Source organism: Galendromus occidentalis, unplaced genomic scaffold (assembly GCF_000255335.2).
Source record: "Galendromus occidentalis unplaced genomic scaffold, Mocc_1.1 scf7180000077451, whole genome shotgun sequence".
In the NCBI taxonomy this organism is placed as follows: Eukaryota; Metazoa; Arthropoda; class Arachnida; order Mesostigmata; family Phytoseiidae; genus Galendromus; species Galendromus occidentalis.
In genome coordinates this window covers 705,512-731,861 of record NW_003805439.1, presented here as the reverse complement: position 1 = coordinate 731,861, position 26,350 = coordinate 705,512, and the positions used below count along the sequence as shown (strand labels likewise).

At 50.6% G+C, this 26,350-nt stretch overlaps 2 protein-coding genes across 2 annotated transcripts; one reads left to right on the top strand and one right to left on the bottom strand.

The window, feature by feature from the left end:
• The first annotated feature begins 950 nt into the window (after positions 1–950).
• LOC100899840 (putative deoxyribonuclease TATDN2) lies at positions 951–3,584 on the top strand. The gene is made up of 8 exons (XM_018639697.1): positions 951–959; positions 1,933–2,071; positions 2,151–2,257; positions 2,362–2,457; positions 2,571–2,719; positions 2,821–3,000; positions 3,126–3,219; positions 3,366–3,584. The coding sequence occupies exons 1-8, from the start codon at positions 951–953 to the stop codon at positions 3,582–3,584; spliced, it is 993 nt and encodes a 330-aa protein (XP_018495213.1).
• Positions 3,585–5,131: 1,547 nt separating this feature from the next.
• Positions 5,132–25,616, bottom strand: LOC100899701 (chaoptin). Its single transcript, XM_003743819.2, has 5 exons — positions 25,538–25,616; positions 17,017–17,246; positions 11,989–12,086; positions 11,528–11,716; positions 5,132–8,580 (listed from the first exon to the last, which is right to left on the bottom strand). Exons 2-5 carry the CDS (start codon positions 17,228–17,230, stop codon positions 5,155–5,157), a joined length of 3,927 nt encoding a protein of 1,308 aa, XP_003743867.1. The 5' UTR covers positions 17,231–17,246; positions 25,538–25,616; the 3' UTR covers positions 5,132–5,154.
• Between the last annotated feature and the right edge of the window lie 734 nt (positions 25,617–26,350).

The window sequence follows — 26,350 nt, the reverse complement described above, 5'->3', positions numbered from 1 at the left end:
GTTCCGAGTCGAATAAGTCTCTCTCGTCCGGGATGGAATGCTGCCCCGCACCAAATCCGCGCGGGACATCCATTTTTCTCCCCCGTTTGCCTTCGCAGGATTTTGTTTCGCTAACTGGTCGGGATTGGGAGCCCAATGCACGTTTAGACGGTCTTCTTTCGGTCGGCAGCTCTCGATTTCGAGGAGGCTAGCGCGCCCTATCAGTCTGCGGCAGCAGACTATTATTTCCTCTTCGGCGCGCCGCCGCGCCACTGTTGTTGTCTCCGCCGCCGCTGCCGCGGTCAGCTGTGCGCACGGAGAGGCAAAACAATATTTTTCCGGCAAGACCATTTTCAGCTGTTGGAGGCGCGCGGATTTTACCAGTCTCTGTGCTAGAAGTGGCTTGTCACGCAAAACACCACGAATGACGAGCCTCAAGCGAATATCAGGCGGAGGAGCGCCCAATGTGAGTATTGCGAGTTCTCCAATTCGAAAGGTGCCTCGGAAACTCTCTCGATCGTCGCAACTCATATTCTTCCCAAAAGCGGCATGATGTCTATGCTGTCGTTCCTTGTCAAGATCTACGTGACAAATCCGTTCAGATGACGAGTCAGGGCAGGAGTTCTAATGCCTGCCAATAATTTCGGGCCATCATCAGAGTTTCTACACCAGCCATGACAAACGTATTGACGAGCAGTCGCGGTTCTGATTTCCTATACCGGCAGACTATGCGTGATCGATGTCGTCCACGGATACGTCTCACGTCTCGCGCCAAGAATGACGTGGCCCGCCCGAAGTGAAGCACATTGATGCACAAATTATGAGATTGTGTCGGGGGTGTCCTCTTCGCTAGCGAAACTGGATCCCGTCCCCATTCCCCCCGATGGGCACTCCGGCTCGCAAGCCGCGCGAAGAAAGGGCTTTTTTCGACTGATTGAACTCGTCTTCGTTGCAAAATCATTTAGTCTAACATGCATACAGTTTGTCTCCGCGGGGTCTGAGTCCCTCGAACTGATATTCAGTCCGAGTCCCGGTCACCACTATCGGAAACGCGGTAAAACTCCGAGGCTTAGACTGATATGAGATATGAGGACGGTATCGCAAAAATACAGAAAACTCAGGCACCATGGAATCGCCGGTGCTTTCCGGTCATTCATCTTCAGCCTGCACGAATCGTCCAGTCCGCGAGGCCCACTTATACTGATACGGGAGCCTGCGCATTTCTCCTCACGCAAGACAGAGGCCTTCCGAGTTTTAGAGTCGTTTTCTTTCCTTCGAGGATTCCGAAGAGCGCGCGAAGCGATTCAGGAACGAGGGGACCTCCGTCAAGTCGAGACTCGGAGGATTCGTTGACGACAAGGCTCCTCAGGCCAGGAAAGTTGCAACTCATGAACGTCTAGGACCGAAACCCACGAAATCAACTCCGGAGCCCGCAGTTCCTCGCCCACAAAAGACAGCAGTCGTTTGTAAGTAGTCGTTCTTCTCCTCCACAATCATGATTCATGAAGGAGGAAAAATGAAAGACCAGTTCGACCGGACAATGATCCGACTTACTAGATACATACAATTTCTCCATTCGCCATTTTTCCCTCCCGGGGCGACAGGCCAACCTGCTCGATATCTGTTCGTCACACAACTCCATCGGAACACGTCCGAGGTCTTACTGTTGTTCCATCCGAGTATACTCGCTGATTTCTTCTAGGGTCTAGCGATTCGCCGAGGAGAGAAGCCCCGAAACCCAAAAGCACTGTAGATCTCCGTACGGAAAGGAATTTGAGCAGCCGTAAAGCACTCAATGGCGCGGTTCGTGGACTCTTCCTCATCTCTGTCCGATTGTTCTTGACCTCTACCAAGCCGACCCGTGGAACGGGATATCGGAACACTAATTTTTCATTTCCGAACCTCTATGGTTTTATCCCGTTCGCGTCTGAATCAGTTATATCTGGCTTCCAGTCTGCCGATTCGGAGCGACGGCACGCGGCGAGTCACATAGATCTCAAAGTCAAAAATTCGTTGACGGACATCGATGCTCGGGACAGCGCAGCGGCTGATGTTTCAACCGGGAAATTGGGGACAGTTCTCCACGGAATCGGTGAATACAGAGCCTCCCCTATAGGCTAGGAGAAGATTCGATTGAGTCTGTACCCTATGCAAGAATGAGCCTTTTTCAGATATCAACACGAAATTGACCACCGGCCTTCTCGACACTCATACGCACATAGACTTCACTCTGAATACTCATAACTCGCATGAGTCCTCCTGGAAAGACTTCTTCAAGGTCAGTATTGCTCCACCTAATCTCCGAGGAATATCTCACTATCTCGTCGAATTCCGAAATTCGCACAGTTCGGCGAGTGAGCGATACAATCGAGCTTCTTACAGAGGTTCTCAGCCCGGTTCCCGTCGTGCTACGAGGGTGCAATCGCAGCCTTCTGTCAGCCAAATAGTTTGACGTGTTCCTCACCGATGCTCAACGAGGTGCGAGGAATTGATTGATTGATTACTATCTCGAGCACGAGGGATGTATCCTCTTTCCCCGCTCAGGCAGGTTCTCTCTCGCATTATGTCTAATCGCTTTCGACCGTGCTCAGGTTTTTCAGGACGAGCGGATCTGGATGACATTCGGGATACATCCGCATTTCTCAGACCAATATTCAGAAGACGCACTGCGCGCTTGTTTGCACAAATTCAAAACGAAAATCGTCGCTTTAGGAGAAATCGGACTAGACACTTCGAAAAAGTAAAGCATAGGCAATCGTCGTCTTCAAAGCGATCGGGTCTCTGGACAGATCGTCCCCGAGGGCAACGTGGCCTAATGTTTTCTTCGGCAACGATCTACAGGAACCATGTCAGCTTAGAGGTACAGAAAGAAGTGTTCCGGAGTCAAGCCGAGATCGGAATCGAGAACGGTCTCCCCCTGGTGATCCACACGCGTGTCCATGACAATAATGAAGAAACTCTGATGTTCATGCGGAAATTCGTCCCCAGACATCATAAGATACACCGACACTGCTTCACAGGGTGAGGTTCCTCAGCCCTTAATAACATATTAGGATATACCTATATGGATAATTTGAAAGCGACGAGGATTCATCGGAATCAGTTCTCGGATTCCGAAGGGGGTTGACTTCTAGCCTACCTTACAGAACTTGGGACGAAGCAAACGACTGGCTCAGCCATTTCAAAAATTGCTATATTGGATTCACAACCTTAATCAATACGCAGTCCGATCTTATGAAGGTGGGTGACCCCGCGAGAAATTGAAACATTTCCCCGGATATTCTCTTTCTTACACATACTTGCTCATAAGTTCACTTGACATAGACCTCCGATCGGGAGCCCTTGACATGACCCCGAAGGCTGAATATTGATATTTCACCGAGCAGGTCGCAGCACGGATCCCATTCGATCGAATATTGCTTGAGACGGACTCACCGTATTTCAAGAATGGACTCCCGAGTCTCCACGATGGGGGTCGGCCGGTGGGAACCATGCCCGGAGATGTCATCTACACGGCAGTGGGAGTCGCAAAAGCTCGCGGCATCCCGCTCGAAGCCGTAATCTGCCAATGTCGGCTCAACGCTAAGAGCGTCTTCGGAATTTGACGAATGAATTTCACCCGTAACCGAGAGCTAATCCTCTTTGCCACACCCGTTCTCAGAAATCCGTCGTGACTTCGTTCCTAATGATGTATATTCATTTTTTGTGGAATGAATAAAAAGCCCATTCTCTCCGGTTCCTGGTACAGCTCCGTAGCGGGAATAAGGATCGTTGGTGCGAGAGCTCTGAGCCGAACTTGAGCTGGGGGCTCACACATTAAAAGGAATAATTCACAGTGGACTCGGGATGATCTTACTCCCTTGAGCGAGATTGCTGTCCGAGGAAAAACTATTAGCATCGGAATTGATGTTTGATAACCCCATGATGATGATGAGATCGTTCGTATTGATAAAACACTCAGCGAGTCCGATGTAGAGAGTCTCAGGTCAGTGAGACTCCGAAGGGTCAGGAACCCCAAGCATCGCGCTTTCCTTAGACGACGGACTGATGGGAGCGATGTTGATCGATCAAATCGAATGCGCATCCGCGGTAAACAAACACCCAGGGTATTTGGAGGATTTTTACTCAATGTCGAGATTCGGTCCACCACAGAGTTTTATGCTGTCCTTCATGTAGGCCCGATCCTGGTCCGTGTCGAGCGATTCCATGTAGCTGTTCATGGCTGCGAAGCCGTCATCGCCCATGCTCCTGCACATCATTCGGACCACTTCACCCATAGTCAATTGTCCGAAAGCTGCAATCTAGAGAGTCCGAATCACTGATAGAGCGTGGAGGTTCTCGCTCCGGATGGAGCCAGCATCTTGGCTGTCGCGAGGAAACCGGACCGCACAACCAGGGGAGGGATCGAACACATTACCTGAATCTCGAAGTCTTTGACGAGGTTGAGCCGATTATCGCCAATAGCTCGAGTCAGTGTACACGTCAGGAATTCGTTGATTCGCGCCGGTGTCAATGCGCAAACATTCTTGAAAGGAGCAACTGGTACAAACGATTGTTTCGTGTAGCTCAAAGGTAGGGTGGATATCGCGAAGAGAAGCGCAAATCGCATGCCCATGGTCGGGTATCGGTGAACGGATCGCGGCTCCTCGAAGACTCCCGGATAGAGCTTTCGCTGTCGGTAGCGTAATGAGTCGAGCCAAACAACAGGCCGAATTAATTCATTCGTAAATTGAAATTAGAAATTCTTTGATTCGGTGTGTTTCCTCGCCGATTCCCAGACATGCTCTGAGCCGAAAGATCGAGACGAGCGAGCAGCTGATTGACTCCTGAGCAAGTCAAGCCGCACGAAAGCTAAAATGACTTCCCAGGCGGATTCTCCGAGGGGACTGGGATCTCCGTAAGGATTCCAGGAGAGCTCATATCAGACTTCTTCGAACCTCGGGCGGCGAATGACGATGATTTGTCCTCGTCTGATGAATAAATATATTTATTCTAGAACTGACGTCGAACATGTGAGTTGTGGCAACACGTGTGCTCCGCAATGAGTACAAGCACAACCTTCATTCTTACCTAATATTTACAATATGAGCTCAATTCGCAACCTACTTATCGATTGATCAACCGATGGCTGAAGTTTCTACTTACATGCTTCTCTCGTACCTAGATGGCATCTAACTACCGCCACGATTGAGCGTCCCACATCGTACTCCTATGATGCATCGGGGTGGGCATCATCATCGTAGGAGGTGGACCTCTGGACATGGCGCGTTGGTAGGGGTCAGGGGTTCGGCCCCTCATTGTCATAGCACCCGGTGTCCGGCAGGTGCACGGCGCGGAAGGAGGCCTCACACAAGTGCATTTCGAGGGCAGGGGCATGGCAATGTGCGGCGGTCCCCAAGTTGGGGGGTAAGGGCTCTCCTCCTCGCGATTGTACCACTTGCATATACAGACACCGATTGCTATGGTTGTCACCGTGACTACAATGGCAGAAATTATAATAATGATGAGCATGTCGACCTTGGTCAAGAAAGGCGGATCCAAGACCACGGTCTTCCGTACGACCAGGTCCTGAACGAGGGTGGGCGAAGGTCGGTAGGGTTTCCTCAGCAAACTCTCGTCCAACTTGAAAATGTCCTCGGACGAAGCCGCGGGTGAGTTGCTCTCTCCCCGACCCAGATCGTTCGATGAGATATCGGTTGTAACAAAGTCACTATCACATCGCAGCTGGGTCTCCTGGAGGTTGACCAGCGGGATTCCCCGAAGAATCAACGGGGTATAGCACCGGAGGGTTCCGGCTTCGGAGAATTTCTCCGGCTTGGTCATTAGGGTATGGTAAAGATCTGTGGAGTTGCAATCGCATTGTAGAGGGCTTCCTTCGAATGACGTGACCATGAAATTGGGTCTGCCGTTGATAAGCTGAATGAGATGAGAGTCCACGTGCATGATTTGGCTGTACTCGGCAGACAGACGAATACGTGAGGAAAGTGGCAGCGGTAGGAAGAGCGACGCCGGCAGGTTCCGGATATTTGTGTTGTAAAAGATTAATTCGAGTCTCTCGGATCGGAGTCCGGCCAACGACGTCGGCGAGAGCTGCTCCAAAGTGTCTCCTGCTATGAGGAGTTTCTTCATTCTTGGATTGTAGAGTTTGTGGAGCTGGGTGCCAAGTGAGGGTGCTTTGATCTCCACCATGAGCGTTTCCAACGAGTTCGAGATCTCGATGCATGAATAGTCGAGCTCCTTGATTTTCGGATATCCGAGAACCTCGAGGTTGTTCAGTCGTTTTTGTGAGCTCAACGACTGGCACTCGAGTCGAGTCAAATTGTTCAGACCGGAAAGCTTCAACGTCGACAGCTCGCTCAGACCGAGGAATGTTTTCTTATTTATTTCGAACAGCTGGTTGCCGCTCAGATCGAGATGTTCGAGTCTCGGGAGAGATGTATCCACTCCGTAAAAATTAACGATTCTGTTGCCAGCGAGGTCGAGTTTGATCAGACCGTTCGCCCGTTTGAAGGTCGATTTCGCCAAACCACTGATTTCGTTATCGGACGCGACGAGTTCTCGTAGGAACGGCGTTTCTAAGTCTGGAATAGCACGGAGCGAAACATTGCTTATGTGTAGGGTCCGCAATGACTTCGGTTCCCCGAGAAGAACGTAATGCGCATCCGATGTGAGCGGATTGTGCGAAAGATCTATGTGTTTCACATTGACGAGAATGTCGGCGTTCGATGGAATGCTGCGAATAAGGTTCATCGAGAAGTTCGCTCTATCTATCACGGAGTATTGACGTCTCAAGGATATTTCGGGGAATTCGAAGAATTGATTTTCTGCGAGATCGATCGCTTCCAGTGCGAAGACGTTGCTCCTCGAGAACGTATTCTGCGGAATCGTGTGCAGTTGATTGTCTTTCAGCGACAAACGCAGCCTCGAAAGATTGTTGAAGCACTCTTCGGTGAGAGCTTCGAGCGCGTTGTGACTGAGGTCGATGCTGTACAGAGACGAGCAGTTCGCGAATGGTGTGCCCTCGATACTATTGATCTGGTTCATGGACAGGTCGAGATGGGACAGACTCCTCAGAGGAGAAAACGTTCTGTGTTGAATCACTTGCAGCTGATTGGCGGACAGATCGAGATTCTTGACATTGGGGAAACTACGCATACTATCACCCGATAACTGTGTGAGCATGTTGTTGCTCAGATTCACGTCGCTCAGGGCGAGATGGATTCCGAAAAGGTCATCCCGGAGCTCCTGGAGGCGGTTGAAGGAGAGATCGATCTTCGTCAGGCTGAAGGGGGAGTTAGACGAGATATTGAAAGCTCGCAATCTGTTGTAAGAGAGATTGAGTTTTCGCAGCTTCTTCACGTTGAGTTTCGCATCGGTGAGGTAGTTCCCACTGAGATCGAGCTCTTCCACGTTTTCCACATTGATACTTCTTCCGAACGCTTCGAGACCGTTGTTGGCCAAGTTAAGGTACTTGGCATTGAACGAGCTTCCGAAAGTGTTATCAAAAATTATCGATATTTGGCAACCGCTTATATCAAAGTACTCAAGCTCGTTGAGATTCTCGAGCCATGCCGGGTCGATTTTGCTGAAAAGATTCTTCGAGAGAACGAGCTTCTTAAGCTTCGCAGAGGTTGCGAACATCTTGGAGTGCAAGTTCACTAGTTGATTACCGCTGATGTCGAGAATTTCGATAGCGCTCAAATTCAGCATCGGCATGTAGTTGATTTGATTCTCCCCGATGTCGAGATGCTTGAGAGATCCCTCGAGACCGGCATAGCTCGACGGGGTGAATTTCTTCAAATTATTCCCACGCAGTCGCAGTACCCTCAAGTTGGACATCTCACGGAAAGTGCCCTCGGGGATCTCGGTTAGAAGGTTGTGGTCCAATGACAGATACCGGAGCTTCGTGGCGTATCGAAGCAATTCCGCAGAAATGGCGGCGATGCGATTGAAGTTGAGGTGTAGCATCGTAAGGCTTTTGAGTTTGAGGAAAATTTCCGTGGGAAACGACAAGAGCTGGTTGTCGTTGAGGGAGAGCTCCTCGAGGAGCTCCATATCGGTGACATGGGACTCTTCGAACTTCCTGATGATATTCGCATCGAGAATCAGAGTCTTGAGACGGGCGAGTCCTTGGAACGTATTCGACTGAATCTGGACGATCTCGTTCCAGGCCAAATTGAGGTATTCGAGTTTCGTCAGCTGGGCGAAGGGACTGTGTCCCAAGTTGCGGATTTTAGCTCTCGAAATATCCAGTTTCGAAAGAGACGTAAGTTTCTTGATGCTCAGAGGTACCTCTTGGAATAAATTATTGGATATGTTCAACGTGTGAATGCTGCCGAGGCCGGCGAGATGAAGATCGCTTTTGATGTAGTTGGATGATAAGTCCAAGGTTTCCAAGCTTTCCAAATGGGACAAGCCCTCGACCTCGACGGATGAGATGGAATTGTTCGCTAGACTGAGCACTGCAAGGTTCTCCAGATGCGGAAATTCGAAGACGCTCTTGATTCGATTAGCGCTCAGGTCTATTTCGCGGGCATCTTCGAGGAATTTCAGAGCAGCCGACGGCAGCAATTGGAGCTCGTTATCACTCAAATCCAATTTCTGGAAGGAAAAACATTCCGGATTAGACTGATTGACTCTTTTCGTTCATCAACAGTGTCCGATTTGTTATCATCGACAGCTCGATAGTATCTCGTTAGAGCCGAACGCTCCGAACGGCTACGCAACTGGTTTCCCAAGACTGCGGAATTTTGGAATTGTTACAAGAGCTGCTTTCAACTAACAAAAAGAATGCCACAAAAACACAATCGAGATCGGCTATCGGAAGAAGATGGAAGGAGTTTATTTGCATTCTGAAATTGCGTTGCTCGGCTTTCGTATCGATTTCCAATCTGTGCTGTGAGCAGCCGACGTGATGGCTGACCCCGATCTGATTTTCACGCGAATGACGGAAACATCAATCACACAAACTGGTCAAGAATTCCGCCGGAGAGCGATTTCGGGTGTATCTTCTACCGCGTGGCATGTTGGACAAACGAAAACGTCTCACTGATTTCACACATTTCCAAAATCCGTTCTCGCCAGTCTGCTTCGATTCCCCCGAACAAAACGACCCGGAACTTTGTGCGCAAAGCTTCACGGAGGGTCAAACTCGGATGAGATACGGCGCTCCACATATCAATGCGGAACTGACAAACATCGAAAGATCCTGAGAGTCTCATCAAAAAACTTTAGAGTCCAGAGGAAAGGCGTTCTATCTGAGTTGCAAGTCGACGTTCATTCTTGACCCCTCGATTCGGAAACACCTCACCGGGACTCGCAGTTGATGTCCAACACCTACCTCAGGTTCAATACAATACAATTCATGCGAGATCGACTGGGAGCAAAGAAGATGCACTCTGGAGTGATTGTCAAATCGAGCCTTCGCCCGCCCGGAAAAAAGCTACTGTTTTTTCCTGCTAGGCCCTCCGCCGCGCCGTGGAAAAGTTTTCACGGTAAATGCAGAGTTGTGAGGACCCACGACGTCAAAATGCGTTTACGCGAGAGGTTACCTTGCCCCTCCCGTATGGGACGTGGGGAAAACTCGGAGGAATGCATTTGAAAACCAGCGAATATATCCGACCCCGACGAATTCAACTTCGACGTTCTCAGGCTCTCGTCACCGGGACCCTGTGACAGATCGAAAACCTTACAGACTGGAGCGCGAGTGACTCTTTTGAATCAGCTTGAAACGAACTCGGAAACGACATGAGCCTCGTGTGCTGATCAAGAGCAAGGTCATGAGCTCGGGGGAGTGCTCCACAGACCACTCCTCCCACGATCCACTCTCGCAAGGATTTTTTCGACACGACGGTTTAAAAAACTTTCTTGTGATTACGATATTCGGCCATGACTTTGAAATCCGGGAGCGCAGCCGTTTTTGGACAGACCACGATATGTAGAACTGCTGATAAGTAATTCAAGAGCTCTTGATCCCACAGCAATCGGTTCCCGGCTCTCACTTTCAGTTTTTTCGACGGGAACCGATCATGGGCTTAGCTTGACGGGATCTCGCCGCTCGATCTGATCGACAATCCGTCGGATGTGATTTTGTCAGCGATCATGGGCTGGGAGTTTTTTCTTCACGAAAATTATCGCGATTTATGTCTCAATGCCTCGATCTTCTCGTCGCAATGTCCGCAGGTGAGTCCTATCGGCCGAGGGACCGGCCCACCAGCCGACCAACTGCTGTGCTAGCTCGTTTGAGAATGTAGGTTGATCATATATACGCGTTCAACTGTTTGAAACAGGCGGATTGATAGAGCGTCGTTAATGTTCATGTATCCCAGCCGGGAGAAGGAGGAACGCTCGCTGCTCGAACAAATTCTAGCGTCGACGGATTCCTTCGGTGACCCGGTGGCTAATTTCGGACGCTCGCTCGGATCAGTTCACCGAAGCGGCGGCGATGGCGGCGGACGGCGGCGCGGCGTCATGGACTTCTTTCATGCATCAGTCAGAATCGGAGAAATATTTAGCTTCACCTTCCCTGTAGCGGTCGCCGTCGGTCGGAGGAAATAAAAACGAAAGATTTGCTAGGAAAGACACGACGTGACCCCTCCGAAGGGATTGATCAGCGATTTCCCGTCGCCTAGCCGGTGGACGTCCGTTTTCGCGTATGATTGGCTTAGCAACGAAAGCGTGTGAGTCCTCAGATTTCGACCACAGATTTCGACCATGGATTCTGTATTGATGATGCGATCCGAAAAGAGGACTCCAGCGGATGCGGCCATAGGGATCCCGTCTATGACATTCGACCAGAGCCTCAGGCAAGATCGTACCGAATCACATGTGCCCGGAGATCGTGGGAGGTCAGGATTCGGGAAGCGGCCCAGAGGAGGCAGAACAACCCATCCTGCCAGATCATCGAAAGAGAATCCACGACATAGGGAAGGATCGAGACTTGGAAAAAGAAACAAAGAGCGTAGGGAGACAATGACGACATGACAAGAAAACGAGAAAAACAGTGAGAGCGCGCCAGCAAGATACATTACGCAATCGAGAGTGAGCCAATTCGCTTCTTTAGTCTAAGAAGCTGAACTTCACCGAAATTCCGAAAAACGTCATCACAATACGGCCCGACACGTCCGAGGCGAAACCTTCGCCCAAAACACGGATTCAAGGAAAGTGGAAAATAGCGGGCGGACGAACGGGCGGGTGCGCGGGCAGCAATGCCGGTCGCTCTTCTTGGAGTGAAACTTTGACATGTTACGTATTCTGCTCAGCTCGCTATTCAGACCCACATTTCTGTGTTCACATCGCTTGTCGGGGTGCTATAAACGGACCAACGCTACGTCCAACGCTTTCAATTCATGAATGGTATTCGATTCGACAGAAAGAAAAATAATTATATTCGCGGAATGAAAGGACGCGACGACTAGCGAATGCGATTCTCGAGCCATCTGGATCATCATTTCTAGATTTGGTTCCCCGCTCTTATTCTCAGATTTCCTGCTCATTCATTGGCGACTCGCCGGGGTCCGCGCTGCTGGAATACTTCTCTTGTGCTCACCTTCAAAGCCTTCATTCCTCGGAAAGTGTTGTCGCCGATCGCCTTCAGTTGATTGGCTCTCAGGCCGAGATATTTCAAATTAGTCAGCTTGTTGAACTCCTTCGAGCCGAACACTGGGTTCAGTTGGTCTCCGAGAAGATTGTGGGAGAGGTCCAAGTGTTCCAAAGTGTCTTCGATGCCATCGAACACCTAGAGCGAACAGAGACGCTTTCAATTCTCTCCGCTCGGATCGTCGCCTCTTATAAATTATCAGCGGCATGTACGTCCTGGTGAATTTTTCGTTAATCTTGCGATTAGTCAATACTCCGCCCTAGAAGGGGTGTCTATTCATGGTCGTATTGGTCCATCGTTTTCGAATCGAAGTAAAAATCATTTTCGTGAGAAGCACACCCGTGTCTCAGAGCATACAAATCCGCTTCTTAAAGCAGGGGCATTCGAATGAGAAATTCCGTCTTACAAACCTTATCCGTTATCCGCCTCAATAAATTGGACGAGAAGTCGAGTTTTTGGAGGGGTATATCGCTCGCGGTGAACAGCTGTGATTCCAAGTCTTGCAAGCCTGGGAAAAAAACAGTTTTTGAGGAAATGCTCCAGTGAAGAAACCATATCGATGAGAGTACGTGAACGTGGTGCCCTGTTCTGAATGTTTCCGACTGTTTGTCCCACAGGTTTGTGAGACATCGCGTGTGTCTGCACAAACCCGTGAACAGGAGCAAGGTCTGTTGCCTGTATTGGCAGCAGAAACGAATGCAGAATAAAGAAGAAAATCTTTGACCCCTCGGACTCCGGGAGGCTCGTCGCCGGCTTACGCGCTCAATAGGTGCTCGACAGCCGGGATAGAATGTCCGTCGCCAGACGCATTTGAAGTGAATTCAACAAAAGACAGAACGATCAGGACGCCTTCCATACATCGGCGCGCAGATCTTCCGGGAGATCGCGCAGGATATCTAGAATGCGACGATCCCACTAGCAAGATACCGCGGTTGCCTGGATTTCCCGATGAACGAAACAGGAATGGATTCGCATTGTTTGACGGAAACGAATAAGAAAGAACTTAAAGTATCACTATAGCCCGTGTCTGGTCGTAGGATGTCCATCACCCACTGATGAAGTCAACTGCTCGATCGAAAAACCGATCGATCGTCGGAAGAACCATCGCTTGTATTCCCCAGCCTTTCCGTCCGACGGGAGTCCCGAATGAGTTTCCCCCGAGAGACGCTTATCGAGAAGCACATCCTCATCCCCTTTCCTCTCTCCCCCCATCGCCCATCGAAGAACACCTGCCCGCGGTGCAGGACAACTGGGCTTAAACCAGCTGGGCCAAAATCCAAATGGGCCAAAACTAAGTGGGCCAACGAACCAACTGGGCCAAAACCAACTGGGCCAAAAATCGGTTTGCCCAGGGATGATTGCCGAGTGCTCCAACATGGGTAAAATAGGAGAATTTTGAGGAAACATTAGGACCTCGATCGGAAGAATGTCGTGTCTGCTGTTCTCCAACGATACTCCACTCAGGCACGGCTTACTTGAGGGGTTGCTTCTTAAGCACGTCACCGACCCGACATGGTTGCACGGGGAACCGCGAAGAGGCACGGAAGAATCAAGTTACTTCACGCCCAAATCAATCAAACAGCTGCGGCTCTTCAATCTACATAGATAGAATCCAAAGATAACTGAAGCTGTTTGTACTCGATTCCTGCGTAATAACGACTCCAAAATCTCAGGAGGAGCGTCTCCCTCAATACGATTCCCGTAAAGCATCGCTTACAGTTACAGTACGAGGCTCTGCTTAAAAGCGTTCCGGGTGGGATGTAGTCTCTTCAAGCAGCATCTTATCTTACTGAGTTTGAGATTCTCTCAGCCATCCGGTTTTTGGCCCAGTTGGTTTTGGCCCAGTTGGTCCCGTGGCCCAGTAGGTTTTCGGCCCAGTTGGTGTTTGGCCCAGTTGGCTTTGGCCCACTTGTCCGTGTTCGCACCTGCCCGAATTCGAGTTTCTCTCCTGAACGCGGGCCAAAGAGAGAGCAATCTACAAGTTCATGTTAAACCGGAAATGCACGTCTCAGCTGATTCAGCTTATCTCATTTAGACACATCAGAATATCGCTGGGGCCAACCTCTGAATTCGTCACGAGCGAAGCCCTGCTCCTTTGTGGTTGTGGACCGGAAGATCATTTCTGCAACACGCAGAGTGTCCTGTCAACAATCTCGAAAGATTTTTTCTCCTGATTGGGAGCGAGTTAATAATGAAAGGGTGACTGACATGCAATCGGAAAGCAGAGCCCTGGCTCATCCAGAGCATAACGATTCTCCCACGAGGATCCGTTTGGGTTCGTCTTCCATTTCTCGTTGGTTCATCCAAATATTTGCTCGCCATTCATTTATCCGTCTCAATGAGCGGCACTGAACTTGATATGTCCTCAGCTGTTTTCGTTCCTCGCGGCGCATTGAGTCATCTTGTTACCGCACTGCCCATGAACCTCATAACATTTCCGATCGGCGACCGAGGCGCCCGAATACTTAAATAGTGGTTCTTTCAATGGATGGATTATTTTGAGTGGAAGATACAATCGCGTCCGGCGTTCATTTGCAATGGAAGTTTAAAGCGGAACTTGAATCGGAACCAATGAATTCGTGAACCGACTATTTGGCGTGCGCTCCAACGACCACAGGGAAATCGACCGACGAGTCATGATGGCCCGTGACAAGAATCGGACTGATTCAAAAAAAGTTCTATATTCAGACTGTCGATCAGTCTTGGATCTGCATCTCCCGAACGAAGACGATAGATGCGTCGATGAGATGAATTTCGATCATCGATGATTAGCTACGAGTTTTTCGATCCCTCCCTATGGAGCATCCTGTGACGGGAACTTCCAGAGCCAATCGAGGCGATGCATCAGCCCATGCTCATTCAGCGACCCGAAATTCCAAGCCGAACGAATGGGACAGGCCTGAGAGTCCATCTCCGACGTCTGTCATTGTCATCGGACTGAGTGCCTGACCCCCTCCCCCGTAAATGTTGCGTCGAGTCCTGCATCAATGGTACGCAGGAGCGCATATCGAGCAGTCACTGAAATTCCAGCAGCTATGCGAAAGAAACGTGAGGAAGATACAAACGAACTACCGTCTCTAGTTTTCATCGGCATGACTCGGCTATGTGAACGAGCATTCCGTAAAGAAGACGACTTAAATGATGCCGAAAAGCTCCACCGGAACGTCCAGTCAAACCGGAAGATCGACGGCGACCACCAGCTACGATATACGCGAGACTTCGAACGAATGTCTCGTGAATCCCCGTCAGAAACATTAAACATTTCGCCGCATGTGCAATAATTGTAACGGTTCCCTTCAACGGGGCTGCGGTGCGCGTCCACCCCCATGTGGTAAGCGGTGCGGCGCCGTAGCCGGTCGGGCCTCTGCGGGAAAATGCCGATCCGTAAGCGGCGGCGGATCTGCGGGCTGACTCCGCGTCGGATCTACGCCGATACAATTGCGGGGGAAGACGCGATTGCGAGCGATCGCGTATCACTGCCTGCCTAATGTCGATATCTGTCGGCTCGTTAAACGGAGCACTTACGCTGCACGATTTGTCCAGCGTGTAGTTTAGTTCTTCGCGCTGAGGCCCGATCCGGCATCGAAGCCCTTCCCGGAAAGCCGAAGCTTCTTATGAAAGTGCGGCGTGCGCTCGATCAGCGGAATCCCGGATTGTCGGCAGCGATTCTTCATGTTTCTGGTGGTTTGGGACTGTGATCTCAATTACCTTGTAGAGTCTGAACTCCGTTTCGCTATCAAGGTTGCCTCAGTTGTGTTACTTGGCTCGGCCGGTCTGAGCGGAATAATCGACGGACGGAAACTGAATTCTTTCCATGAACCGTCGGGACCCTCGGGAAACTAGACGAATAATTTAAACCCCTCTTATCTCGGTAAATTCAATCATGGAAAGATTGCAACGGATTGCTCAAAACTCCGCTCGGAATAAATCAAGTCAAACGCGAATGGAGTCGCTCCGCTCCCAAGAAATATGGAAATTGAAGGGAGCAGAAGCCCCAAAGTGACATCAGGAAATTAAGGAATGAGTTCCGAGGCGGAGAAACGCGTCGAAACCCCGTATGAGAAAGACGTGAATGTCATCACTATCACAAGCGTTCACTCCGACTGGGGCATCTTCTGAGTTTTTAGCGGGTGAACCCTTGGTCGGGAAGAACCCTGGGGTTCACATCGTGTCGCTTCCCGGCGAGAGCCGCCTGAGGCATTGTCTCGTTGACTTGAGTTCCCTGAGCATTCGTCGTCTGTTTCATTATAATTGCGAGGCGACGATTATCCCCAGCGCGGAGAAGAATGGTCAGAAGTCGAAGCGCAGCACGACTTTCAGAGCGGTCCGAGCAAACCCGGGCCCGCAGCGTCCGAAAACAAAGAAGAGGCAACGGCAACCTGAAGATCCGGAAGTCTTTGTTGTCAACGCCGTCGTTGCTACTGCTGTCGATGTGGTGGTGAAGTCACAGAAACACTTATCGCTAATTTTGACGCTTCGAGTTTCGTCTGGAAGTGAAGGTCAGCGACGCAGATAGCAGTCGAGTATTGGTTCAGAATCACCCTGGCACGATGACACGGCCAAATAGTCGTGGGTCGGCGCGAGGCTTCGTAGTCAATACTTCTCTACTCATTTTACGAATGCTCGACATCGATCTGAAATGCATATGATGCGTTGGTGTTTGGATGTTCGGCGTTGGTTTAGGCAGATCACAGTTCGACACTAGTGAGTCAGTCTTGCTCGACAGCGGGTCTAGAACTATTGCGCACTCGCTTGTTCGGCTCTTAGAAAGCCCCTCCGCTCGGACGCAGCTCGGGCGCTAGCTCGGGTAGCAAAAATGAGCGATTGTTTGGGATCCGGGGGAAGAAAATGGAACGATACTGTTTTCCCTCGTCTTAGCGACAACAATGTCTTGTCGAGAACTCCTTTCAAAGTTGGACTTTCGGGAAGAGTCATTTGGGAGTCCCGAGAAGACATAATCCACCCCGAGCTCACATATTCAAGGGGAGGCTCATAATCACTCCGTGAACACGTCCAGTTTCGAGTCAGAACTTCCGGCCGCTCCCGGTAGCGAAAGAGGAACTATGACTTCAAAAACAACTTTCCCTCTGGAAGAGGGAAGTTTCCGTATGTTCTCGGCAATCAGACTCAGTCTTCCGACGCCACTCGACACACCTCTCAGATATTTACATAGAAGATTCATTTCGGTTTGTCAAAAACTAGGAGTCTGTAATTTCTGTCTGGCTAAATGGTTGTGATTTCAGCGCAGATAACTCCGCGCTGATTCCGCCTCTTCTTCTCGGAGAGGAATTCCTGCGCTTCGGCTAATTAATTCCATTTGGGCTCTCGGGCAGCGTTTAGCGTTCTACTTTTCCAGCGAAGCTCTGCGCGTCCCCATGTTTGGTGGGAAAATTGGTGTGGACGTGTTCGCTAATGACACGTTCGGTCCGGTGACTTACCAGCGTTGTTTTGGGAGTATTCGATGATGTTTTGTCGGAAGGGAAGGACGACAAACGTGCCGAAGAACGATTTTCCATTGCAGTCTATCCGGGTACCATTAGCTTTGGTGTCTTGGGTGCAGGAACAGAATTCCTTGAAGTCCGGGAACAATTCCCGGCAAGGGAGAGCGAGACACGACGGAATCAGAACCGCCGCAAGGATCCAACGAATCATCGTGATCTACAACCACCTGCAACAATTTTCAATGAGGTGTGTTTTAAGGGACTGTCAGCTGAATTGTTCGAAATTCGGAACGCAGATAAATCCCCAGAGATATCAGGCAGCGCTCCGATAATATATTCTCTCGCCTCGTGTAAACGGCAATGGCCCTTCATAGCTAAAATAAAAATCCCTGAACAACGTCGAATCGCGAAGATTAGGTGAAAATGGATCCGTATCGGTGTCGGACGGCTCGTTTCCCCTAAAAACCAGCTCGCATTTCAAGCGACCCAGTGCTCCATCACGATGACTCGTAGTGTCGGCGTCTGTCCGCGCGAATTCAGGCATTCGCCGGACATTACTCCGAGCGTACATCTCCTTTATCACGTCGATGAGCATGATCTTCATTGTGATAACGATCGCGATCATTGTGATCATCGAGACCGTCATTTTTACAACGGATCCTTATTCGCTAATTTTGCAGCACAGATATTCGGGGGGATGAAACAAAAACTCTCACGGGGCGAATGTTACATCTATTCCTTCTTACGGGAGCCATGAAGCGTTCGATATATTTGCAAAACGGCACGGAAATCATCGTGAGAATAAGCAGCGCATCAACTCAATCAAGGATTGCTTTCCATGAGCAGCGAGTCTTCCGAGCCGTCTCCGGATCTCGATGATCAAAAAAGCTGATCGTAGACCAATCTGCTTGCTCAGAGTGGGAGGAGGCGAACTTCACAATCATCGGGAGGCGGCTTTGCGGGTAAATATGGATGCAGTCATATCAATGGAAGGTATCGATGGATCCACATATCGATCCACGCGCGCGCACACGGCGCCGCGCCGTGGTATTGAGTTGGAGCCCCGATTGATCGGTCCGTTGCTCGGTCGTCGATGCATCAAGTGATTGCTTCGCCCAGCCACAATGCCGGCTGACCCACTTCGGTCGAAACGTGCGTAAAACAACGGTCTCTCGTCTAGGATACGCTCACTTGAAAGCCGAGCACATTTCCGACAGATTGCCCACGATAAACAACGCGCGCGTGCGCTCGAAGCCCGAGCATCCTTCTGCGTGCGTCCGAAGGAATGAAAATGGCAAGTCATGGCATTGCAGTGCCCTCGCGGCTAAGCGTCCTCGCTGAAGTGTCAAACGACGGCCGGGCTGTAGTAGCCTAGTTGAAAGTTGACGAAGTTGACGGAGAATAACCTTGTTGGCTGTGGAACCGATGACAGAAGTAACACCGCTGTAGGATTGAACAATGAAGTCGAGGTCGAGTGGTGCCCAGAAGAAAAAACTGGAAAAACCGCAGGAGCACCGGGACGGCTCGCTCGATTACGCAAAGAACTTACAATACATCGTTTGGTAAATTAAATTGGATGATCCTTTCTTCGAACAAAACTCGAAGCCTTGAGAGCAAATCATGGTGACGCGAAGCATCGATCCATCTCGCTGCTTCCTTATCGAGAGAGTTGTTATGAACATTTATCGCCTCATCGCACGGGGAGCGGGGAAAATACGCATGGGCTCGAACTGCGATAATATTCTTGACACCTGGTGCGAGGCGTTCGTGGAAACTACGAGAATTCTGTTCCTTTGGTTTTCGAATGCTGGTGTTGAAACCATGCATGATATTTGTTATGGTTAAATTCCTCCTAGTGTGACGTTTTGACAGTCAGACCCCATCAAGGGAGCGTTCTCATCCAGCAGTTCAGGCTGAGGTTTACGAATTCCGAAGATGGACCGCCGATCGGCGAGAAAAACGAAAACGAGACGAAGACAAACAATCACTGCGGCACATTCAACAAGCCCACCAGTCTGACGGAAGAATATTTCGCGCACGTCATCTCCTGTAGGGCGTTCCCTCATCAATACCATTCCTCCTGCTTCCCTATCCATCCGCGGGTACGGCACGGAAAACTTTGTGCCTATTGTCACATCTCTCTTCCCGCGCCTTGCCGGCGGCTTCCGTCGGACGGGACTCTGGTCCGCAAGGAACAGTGAAGTCCAAAAAATCCAGGAGGGAAGGAAGAGCTCGTGACGGAGTAAATGCAGTCAGTAAACCAAATTCTTCGTCTTCACTTCGAAAACTGCGAACGACCTCAGGGTCAAGCTCAGAAATAACGCAGAGCACAATGAGCACTGCGCGTCCTGCTTCGACATACCCGGACTTCCCTGTGACAACGTTTGGAATTGGTGATTGTTCATGAGACGATATTCCCTGAGAATAACTCGATTTCTCGCGCACTCCCTCCAAAATTTTGGAACGGTATGAAATTATCAGGTCGTGAATTTCCCAGGTCCCATATCCGTCGCGAGTATAATGTGGAACTCATCAAGCCGGAGCCAGTCCTACTCCAATCCGGATCCTCCGTTCGAAGACTCTGTGGCGAGCTCCTTGTCCTTATGCAGGAAAGACAGTCGGAATTAGAGCTGGTTCGGCGAAATCCAATGCCAAGCAATGTGGGTCATCGTCGCGAATGGTGATTGTCTTCATTCATCAGTGTACGAACGAGACGTCTTCACACGACCGAAGAGCCACCGATACATCCAGTGTCGTTTTCGCAGAGAATTCGCTCGAAGACAGTTCACCGACAATGACATTGAGAGGAATGTCAGCGTCAGCGATCGTCATTGGATGACAGTTTCAGAATGCTCATGCTTCATAAGCGTCGGCCACCGCGGTAGCGACATCGTGACAACGATGTCGCGAACCCCTTGTCTCCATTACTACCGAATCGTCGGGGGCTCGCCTGGAGCCCAGCTACGAGAGCAGACTACATGGATTTCTCCTGTTTTCGAGACGGCATTTAGGGAGTCCTGGAGGAGTTCGTTCCACTCGGTCGCGTTCGCTCAAATACTCGCACGCCTCACAAAACCATCGGATCGGATTTTTTTTCCAAATACTCAGGTGGAAAATGAACAGTGGAGTTCCCGACATTCCTCACGCGCCCCTTCCTAATTATTACGCGCAGGAATCTCGTCGAAGCTTGATTGACGTGAAATCCTCGGAATACTTCCTCTGAAAGAATCCATCTCGAATCTCAAGGGGAAAGATTCAAGAAGACTCTCCGGTCCCACCCTCTTATTCTCCGGCAGGTTTCGTATCTCGCATTCCTGTGATCGATCGTAGTCACTAAGGTCGGTCACGTAAGTGTCGAACGCGCTCGTTTCCGGGAGGTGCGCGCGTGCGATACGGCACACTGATCTTCGACAGAAGTTGTGCTTTATGACTGATTTCTGTAGCACTGCTCGATTGTGTATTCGCTCTTGTGGTTGCTGCCGGCGGAATCACAAAGCAGACAAAAAAAGGAAAAAGTCTCTTGACAGACTTACTGAAGAAGTATCGTGACCCCGCAGACGCCGCGTGAAGCAATTAGAGTTTCTGACTGACTGACGGACGAACTGACGAGCTACGACCCATTTCCGAAGAAGCCCAGTCATGGAATGACCCCTGCCGCTAACAAACACACACACACATACAAACACGCACATACTCTCGCGTAGACCATCGGCAGGAGAACGGAACTCATTCTCGATGGAATCCGGCACTTTCTACATCTGATTCGGAACCTTTTTGAACCGCCAGCGATCGCGTCTGGGCCTCGTCTATTTGAAGCTATAACGGTTTATTTCCTTGTATCGGGATCGTTTCAATCTTTATCATCATCAGAGATCCGAACACGCGGTTCCGCGAATGAGTATCGATCGCCCGGACAACAGATCTTTGAGGAAATCTCAGTCCCTTGGCTTACTTCCCGTGAGCTCATTCGGAGCTTCACTTTCTCCGTTCGGATCTCCGGGCCGGCTCCTTTCGGACTTCCTAGGGAACAGACTTTCCGTTTCGCGAAACCGTAGGCCTCGGTGTCCATCTCGAGAAATTCGAATGATCCTCGGAACGCTCATGGCATTCCTACGCAGGTTCCGAATCATATGTGGAGATAGAGATTTTTTCGAGAAGTCAACAAACCTCGAACCGATGACTAGAACGAGCCGCAACCAAACGAATGCTCGGCCGCCCGCCCGCCTGCTCGCTGGCTCAGCCGGCAGGCGAGCCAGACAGCGAAAAACGAACCGGCTGATTTTTGTAAGTGACGAAGTCCATGTGGGCCACGACTTCGGCATGAGCCGAGCCGAAGAGCGTTTTCGAACGACTGAACGAAGCAGCCGAGCATCTTCCTCTCCATCTGATTTTATTGACCACGGCTTCATCCGCTACTCCAACGTAATGAATTTCCGGCCCCGAATCGAACGGAACGGAATCTCCCCAAAACAAGTCGAACGTTCGCCAGTGGTACTCGGCGTGGTCGCTCAAGTGAACGCGTGAAGCTGTGAAATTTGAAATCACAGAATCGTTGTGGTCGTCACAACTGGTCCGAGTTACAAGACTACCGGACGCGCAACATTTGTCAAATATGTAAGGGTCTTGTTGTTCCGAATGTTGTAACATCGGTGCCCGACTGTAACCCATTGCCGGCTATAGACCGAAAGAAGTGAAAGTCAGTGAACGATGTGACCGCGTGAGAGCAGGTACTGAGAACCTTGAAGCAAACTCTCAAGGGGCGTCAGAATCCCGAATGACGCGAGCGGAACTCCTCGCCGATTGGGTTCTGCATTAGAATATCCGCCCAGCTGCCTCACTGAGTGACAGTAGAGCTCCGGTTTATTCCCGAGGACGGGGCGCTCTACAGGAACCTCTGAGTGACCATCGGCATCTGCGGCAGGGAAAGCCTTTTAATTGAGGAGGAGACAGCGAAGAACCACTTCGGAGTCAGACTGCAACTCCCGAGTGCATGAGAACATGAGTCAGCGCGTTCTCGTAATTTACGTTTCGGCAACTCACGAGGCTCGAAGACATGCCGAGGGGTTCCTGGTTGTTATCATGGATCACTCGATATCGAACACGCCTCCCCCAGGAAAGGTCAAGCTCGTGATGAGCCGAATGATCTGAGGTTATCATTAGATCCAGTCCATTCACCTCTTATCATCCAGTTTCGACTTCCAGACAGGAGCCGTCGATGATTTTTCGTCGAAAGAAAATCTTTCCAGAATTCGAGAGTGCTTCGGCATACCTCCTAGTTCTCGGTGGCGGGTTCCGAATTCCGGTAGGTGATGTTTCCAGAGCACGGCATGAGAGCTCCGAAACTAATCCAGATCGACCTCTCTGGTCGCCTATTGACGGGTCAGCGGTGGGCTATTGAAGAGCAGTAGCTCAAAAGGGATGGCACTCGTCCAAGGAGTTCCTTTCTCTCTTTTCCCATCTATCCATTCACGCATCCATCTGTTTCGGGGAAAAAAGCTGACAACCGCGGTAACGGGACGAGAGGAAACCTTTCACAGTTCTTCCTCAAACTCTATTCTACGGCTGGAAGTACAGAAATGTCGGTGACGCATACAAAAACTAAATCTGATGAAGCGGATCATTAGCTGTCCATTGGCTGGCCCCGACAACAGGCGACGAGAACAATGGTCGTCAGACGGCCGCTTTCTGTCATTCGTTCCTCCGTCTCGCTCACTTGTCCAATATCTCCAATGGAACCTCGACGCGGGAACATCTTGAGCGGAAATGTGAGATCATCCCTCCCCAAGGAGCTGACCTCATCACCTGAGAAACAATGGAAACGAGCGCGGAACGACCTCGGAAGGTCCGAGTTCCGATCGGAATCTGGGATCACGCCTGCGCTTGGGACCTCTCTCGATTCCTCGGGATGTACAGAGGCCTGTTTCCGCGTATTCCCTCCCACAGTCCTTGTCGCTTTGGTCAACCCGTCGGCCGACGTGTGCGGTGATTGTCATCCAGGCGAACCGACGGTCCGCGGTATCCGACGGGCTTTCTCGCCTTAGAACAAAATTCCCTCAACAGGTGATATCATCAGCAGTCAAACCGACCGACAACGGCGGCGATAGAATGTACGCACAGAATTTCCAAACAATGGAAATTTTTGATGCTCCATGGTTCCGCGAAGCCGTTTTGTAGTTTCGCTCAAAGCACTGACAGTGAAGTTCATTGCGTTTCCATGTTGAGAGTTCTCACACCTTCTTTTCTTGTCTCGATCATTCCTCCGTGAAGGTTCTCCCAATACCACGGAATTTCCCCTCGGAACTGAACTAAGACATTCACAGTTTTCCAGAGATCCTATTCCTTTCGGATTCGATCCCGGAAAGAGTGAAAGGTAGAGTTAAGAAGCGTACATGTCTCAGATCTGAGGTAATGATATAGGACGAATTATTCGTCAGGACAGATATCCGTGGACCGACAAGAGAGTCCCTATTCCGACCTCGAACGTCCATCGCTCGGGTCGACATCCCCACTTGCTCAACGGAAACATCCACATGTGCGCGTTCGAGGCTCCGCGATTCGTCCCCGGGGGGTCCTGCTGTGCCGCGCCACTCCGGCAGATGATTCCAAATCGGAAGAGTGATGCACGAGCCCATCTCGCCTGACTCGATCATCCTCCCGGAATTTGCTCGGACGCTGCAACGAGCCATTGTACATAGCTCGAGCGGTCTGAGCCGGCGTTCCAGGAGATCTGGGCCCGTTCATAATGGCTCACTGGATGCGCGAGCGATGTTCCGCAATGCGGTTTTCTGATCTGCCCAGAGTTGTTCGCTGTTGATCCAAATATAGTTGTTGTACGACTCTCCATATTCACCCCGACCGCTAACGAGTTCAGCGGTTCTGACCTTAATCTTGAAACAGCTATACGAAGAGAAGGAAGCGTGCGACGAGCAGTCGGATCTTCGAACAATTCGGTAAACAAACAATGTCTAGCAATCTTCTGGAACCAGACCTCAAGCTTCGAGGGATTCAATTGACATTATTAGAGTCTCCTGAGCTCCTTCGGAATATTTTGGGATCCGGGACTTGTCCGAAGCCATTATTGACGGTGGACAGCCACAAGAAAAAGCTCATACCAACACGGAGTTAGCCTCGCGCCCGGAGAGTCAAAAGACACTTATCAGCTGTCTTGAGCGCCATCGGGAGAGCTCAGAAGTTTGCTTAAGGGCCGACTAGCTACTAGGCGACTAAGTCCGTGCGGGGACGACTGACTTTCTATGTCTGTAAGAAATGCGACCGTTTGACCCGGGAAGAACATCTGGCCAACACAGCGGCATCAACGACAACAACAACAAAAACAACATCAACGGCAACGGCGCCGGCGGCGTCCGAAAAACACCACGGCTTCCCGCTGAAAGGACGGCACTCATCCCGGGCATATTTCTGTCTAAGCATTCTGCTTGATGTTTTTTGTGCGATGACGTTAATCGTTGCTTGGCTGAGGTGATCTAGCTTTAACCTTGCCCGTCGTCTCGACTTTCATCTTCGTAGGGAAGTGACGATTAGGAATGTCGGAGGGTTTCACATCACGACGGATGACCGCTCACCCCTCTCGAGTGGTCCTGAAAGCTTGGGTTGAAGAAGTTTCCGGGGATCTAGGGCCGTTCCTGGAGGGTGAGCCACGAACTCCACGGGCCTCGAGATCTGCCTGGTTGTCCGAATCGAAAGGATCAATCGATGCGCAGTCATGCATCTCTCTGGATCGATATACGATTTTCGGGTGTCGAACCGAAGAGCCCCAACGGGGCGAACGCGGGAGCCGCGATATGAATGCCTTGATGGCAGGTCGACAAAACTCCACCGTGCCAAGAACTGAATGGCATGAATGCGACAAACTCCGGAGAGATGTTGCTTCATAATCGACCCACGATCGGAAACGTGTAATTCCGTCGAAGATGTGGGAGTTGATTGATCAAATAGTGGGATTTCAGACTTTCCCGAGAAATCGGCGGGGGCTGTGCACCACCGGCACCTGAGCCATTCGGGTCTTGTCAAGCTCGAGCACCAGTGAATATGTGGTGCCAGTAGCAGTGGGAATTTCTTAGGAGCTCCATCGGCGCCGCTTGTCATTTCCAGTGCGGGGTGCACACTCGGAGTTGCTCGTACATCTTGTTGACGCTCGACCACGCTCAGAAGACAGGAAGCGAACTCTGAAGACGGAGACTGAATGACGTGCAGCGACCGAGCGAAGCTGGAATCGGGACCATCCGGCGGGAGTCTGACTATGAGACGTTCGGCGGGAATCCCTCGATACGTCATGTGGTTACGTGGTGCGACCGACAGAAAGCAAACACGCAGACTATCCTCTACGCCACAGAAAGGCAAGTATTATGAATTATGATTTACCGACGCCAATGCTGATCGGTGGTTGAATTGTCGAGAATATTTCCGAGACCGACCGATATCATGAGCGCGTGATTGATTCCTCGTCCGTCTTACAGGGTCTACATCGAAGGCTTCGGAGCATACGGCTCGCTCTTACCTGACTCTTCAACAATCCATGAGCAATCTTGATTTCGTTTCTGACTCTTCTTGGGAAACCACGCACCACCGAAGACTTGTCTCACTATGACTCCAGTCCCACGGTAACGGAAGCGCAGGGACTTTTGTTTCCCACAGTGAACTGGTTATATCCAAAGTGTCGCCACGCTCCTCTTCGGCACACAACGTTGGGCCGTCACAGAAACGCCGGCTTTCGGAAAGCACCGTTAGACCGTCTGGAGAGAACGTCACTTACAACGGCCGGCACCGGTAGCAGTACCACGACCCGTAACAGCAACGGAACAGTCCGACAGTGCTCGAAAGCAACGGAGTCAACGTCAAAGAACGAGGAGGAGCGGAGGCCCTTGCCAACGTGACGAGGGGTACTGCTGCTGCTGCCGGCGCTCCGCGGTACACTTTTCGAGGAATGCCGACCAGCAGCTGACTTGCTATCAAACCAAGCATCTCGGTAAAGAAATACACTGTACCATTTTCTCTGAGACGAATTTTTCGGTGTCAAGTCTGCAACCGCTGTTAGTTTGGTATTTCGCTCACAGTTGAGATGAGCCCAGTGAGCTCTCACTCTGTTCGGCAAGAGATCAGTGTACGGAAGCAAGCTTATCACAGATCAAAGCCGGATCCAACTGAATATTCCAGGAAAAAACTTGAGCACGGAGAAATTCTTCATGAGCTACGTCAATCATTAGAGACCCTGGCCGTCCAGAACACCTCCACGAGTGGCGCTCCGGAAGCACTTGGCGCTCGGCCGACACGTGACCAAGTTTGCGACGGGTAATCGAATACAAGATTGAAA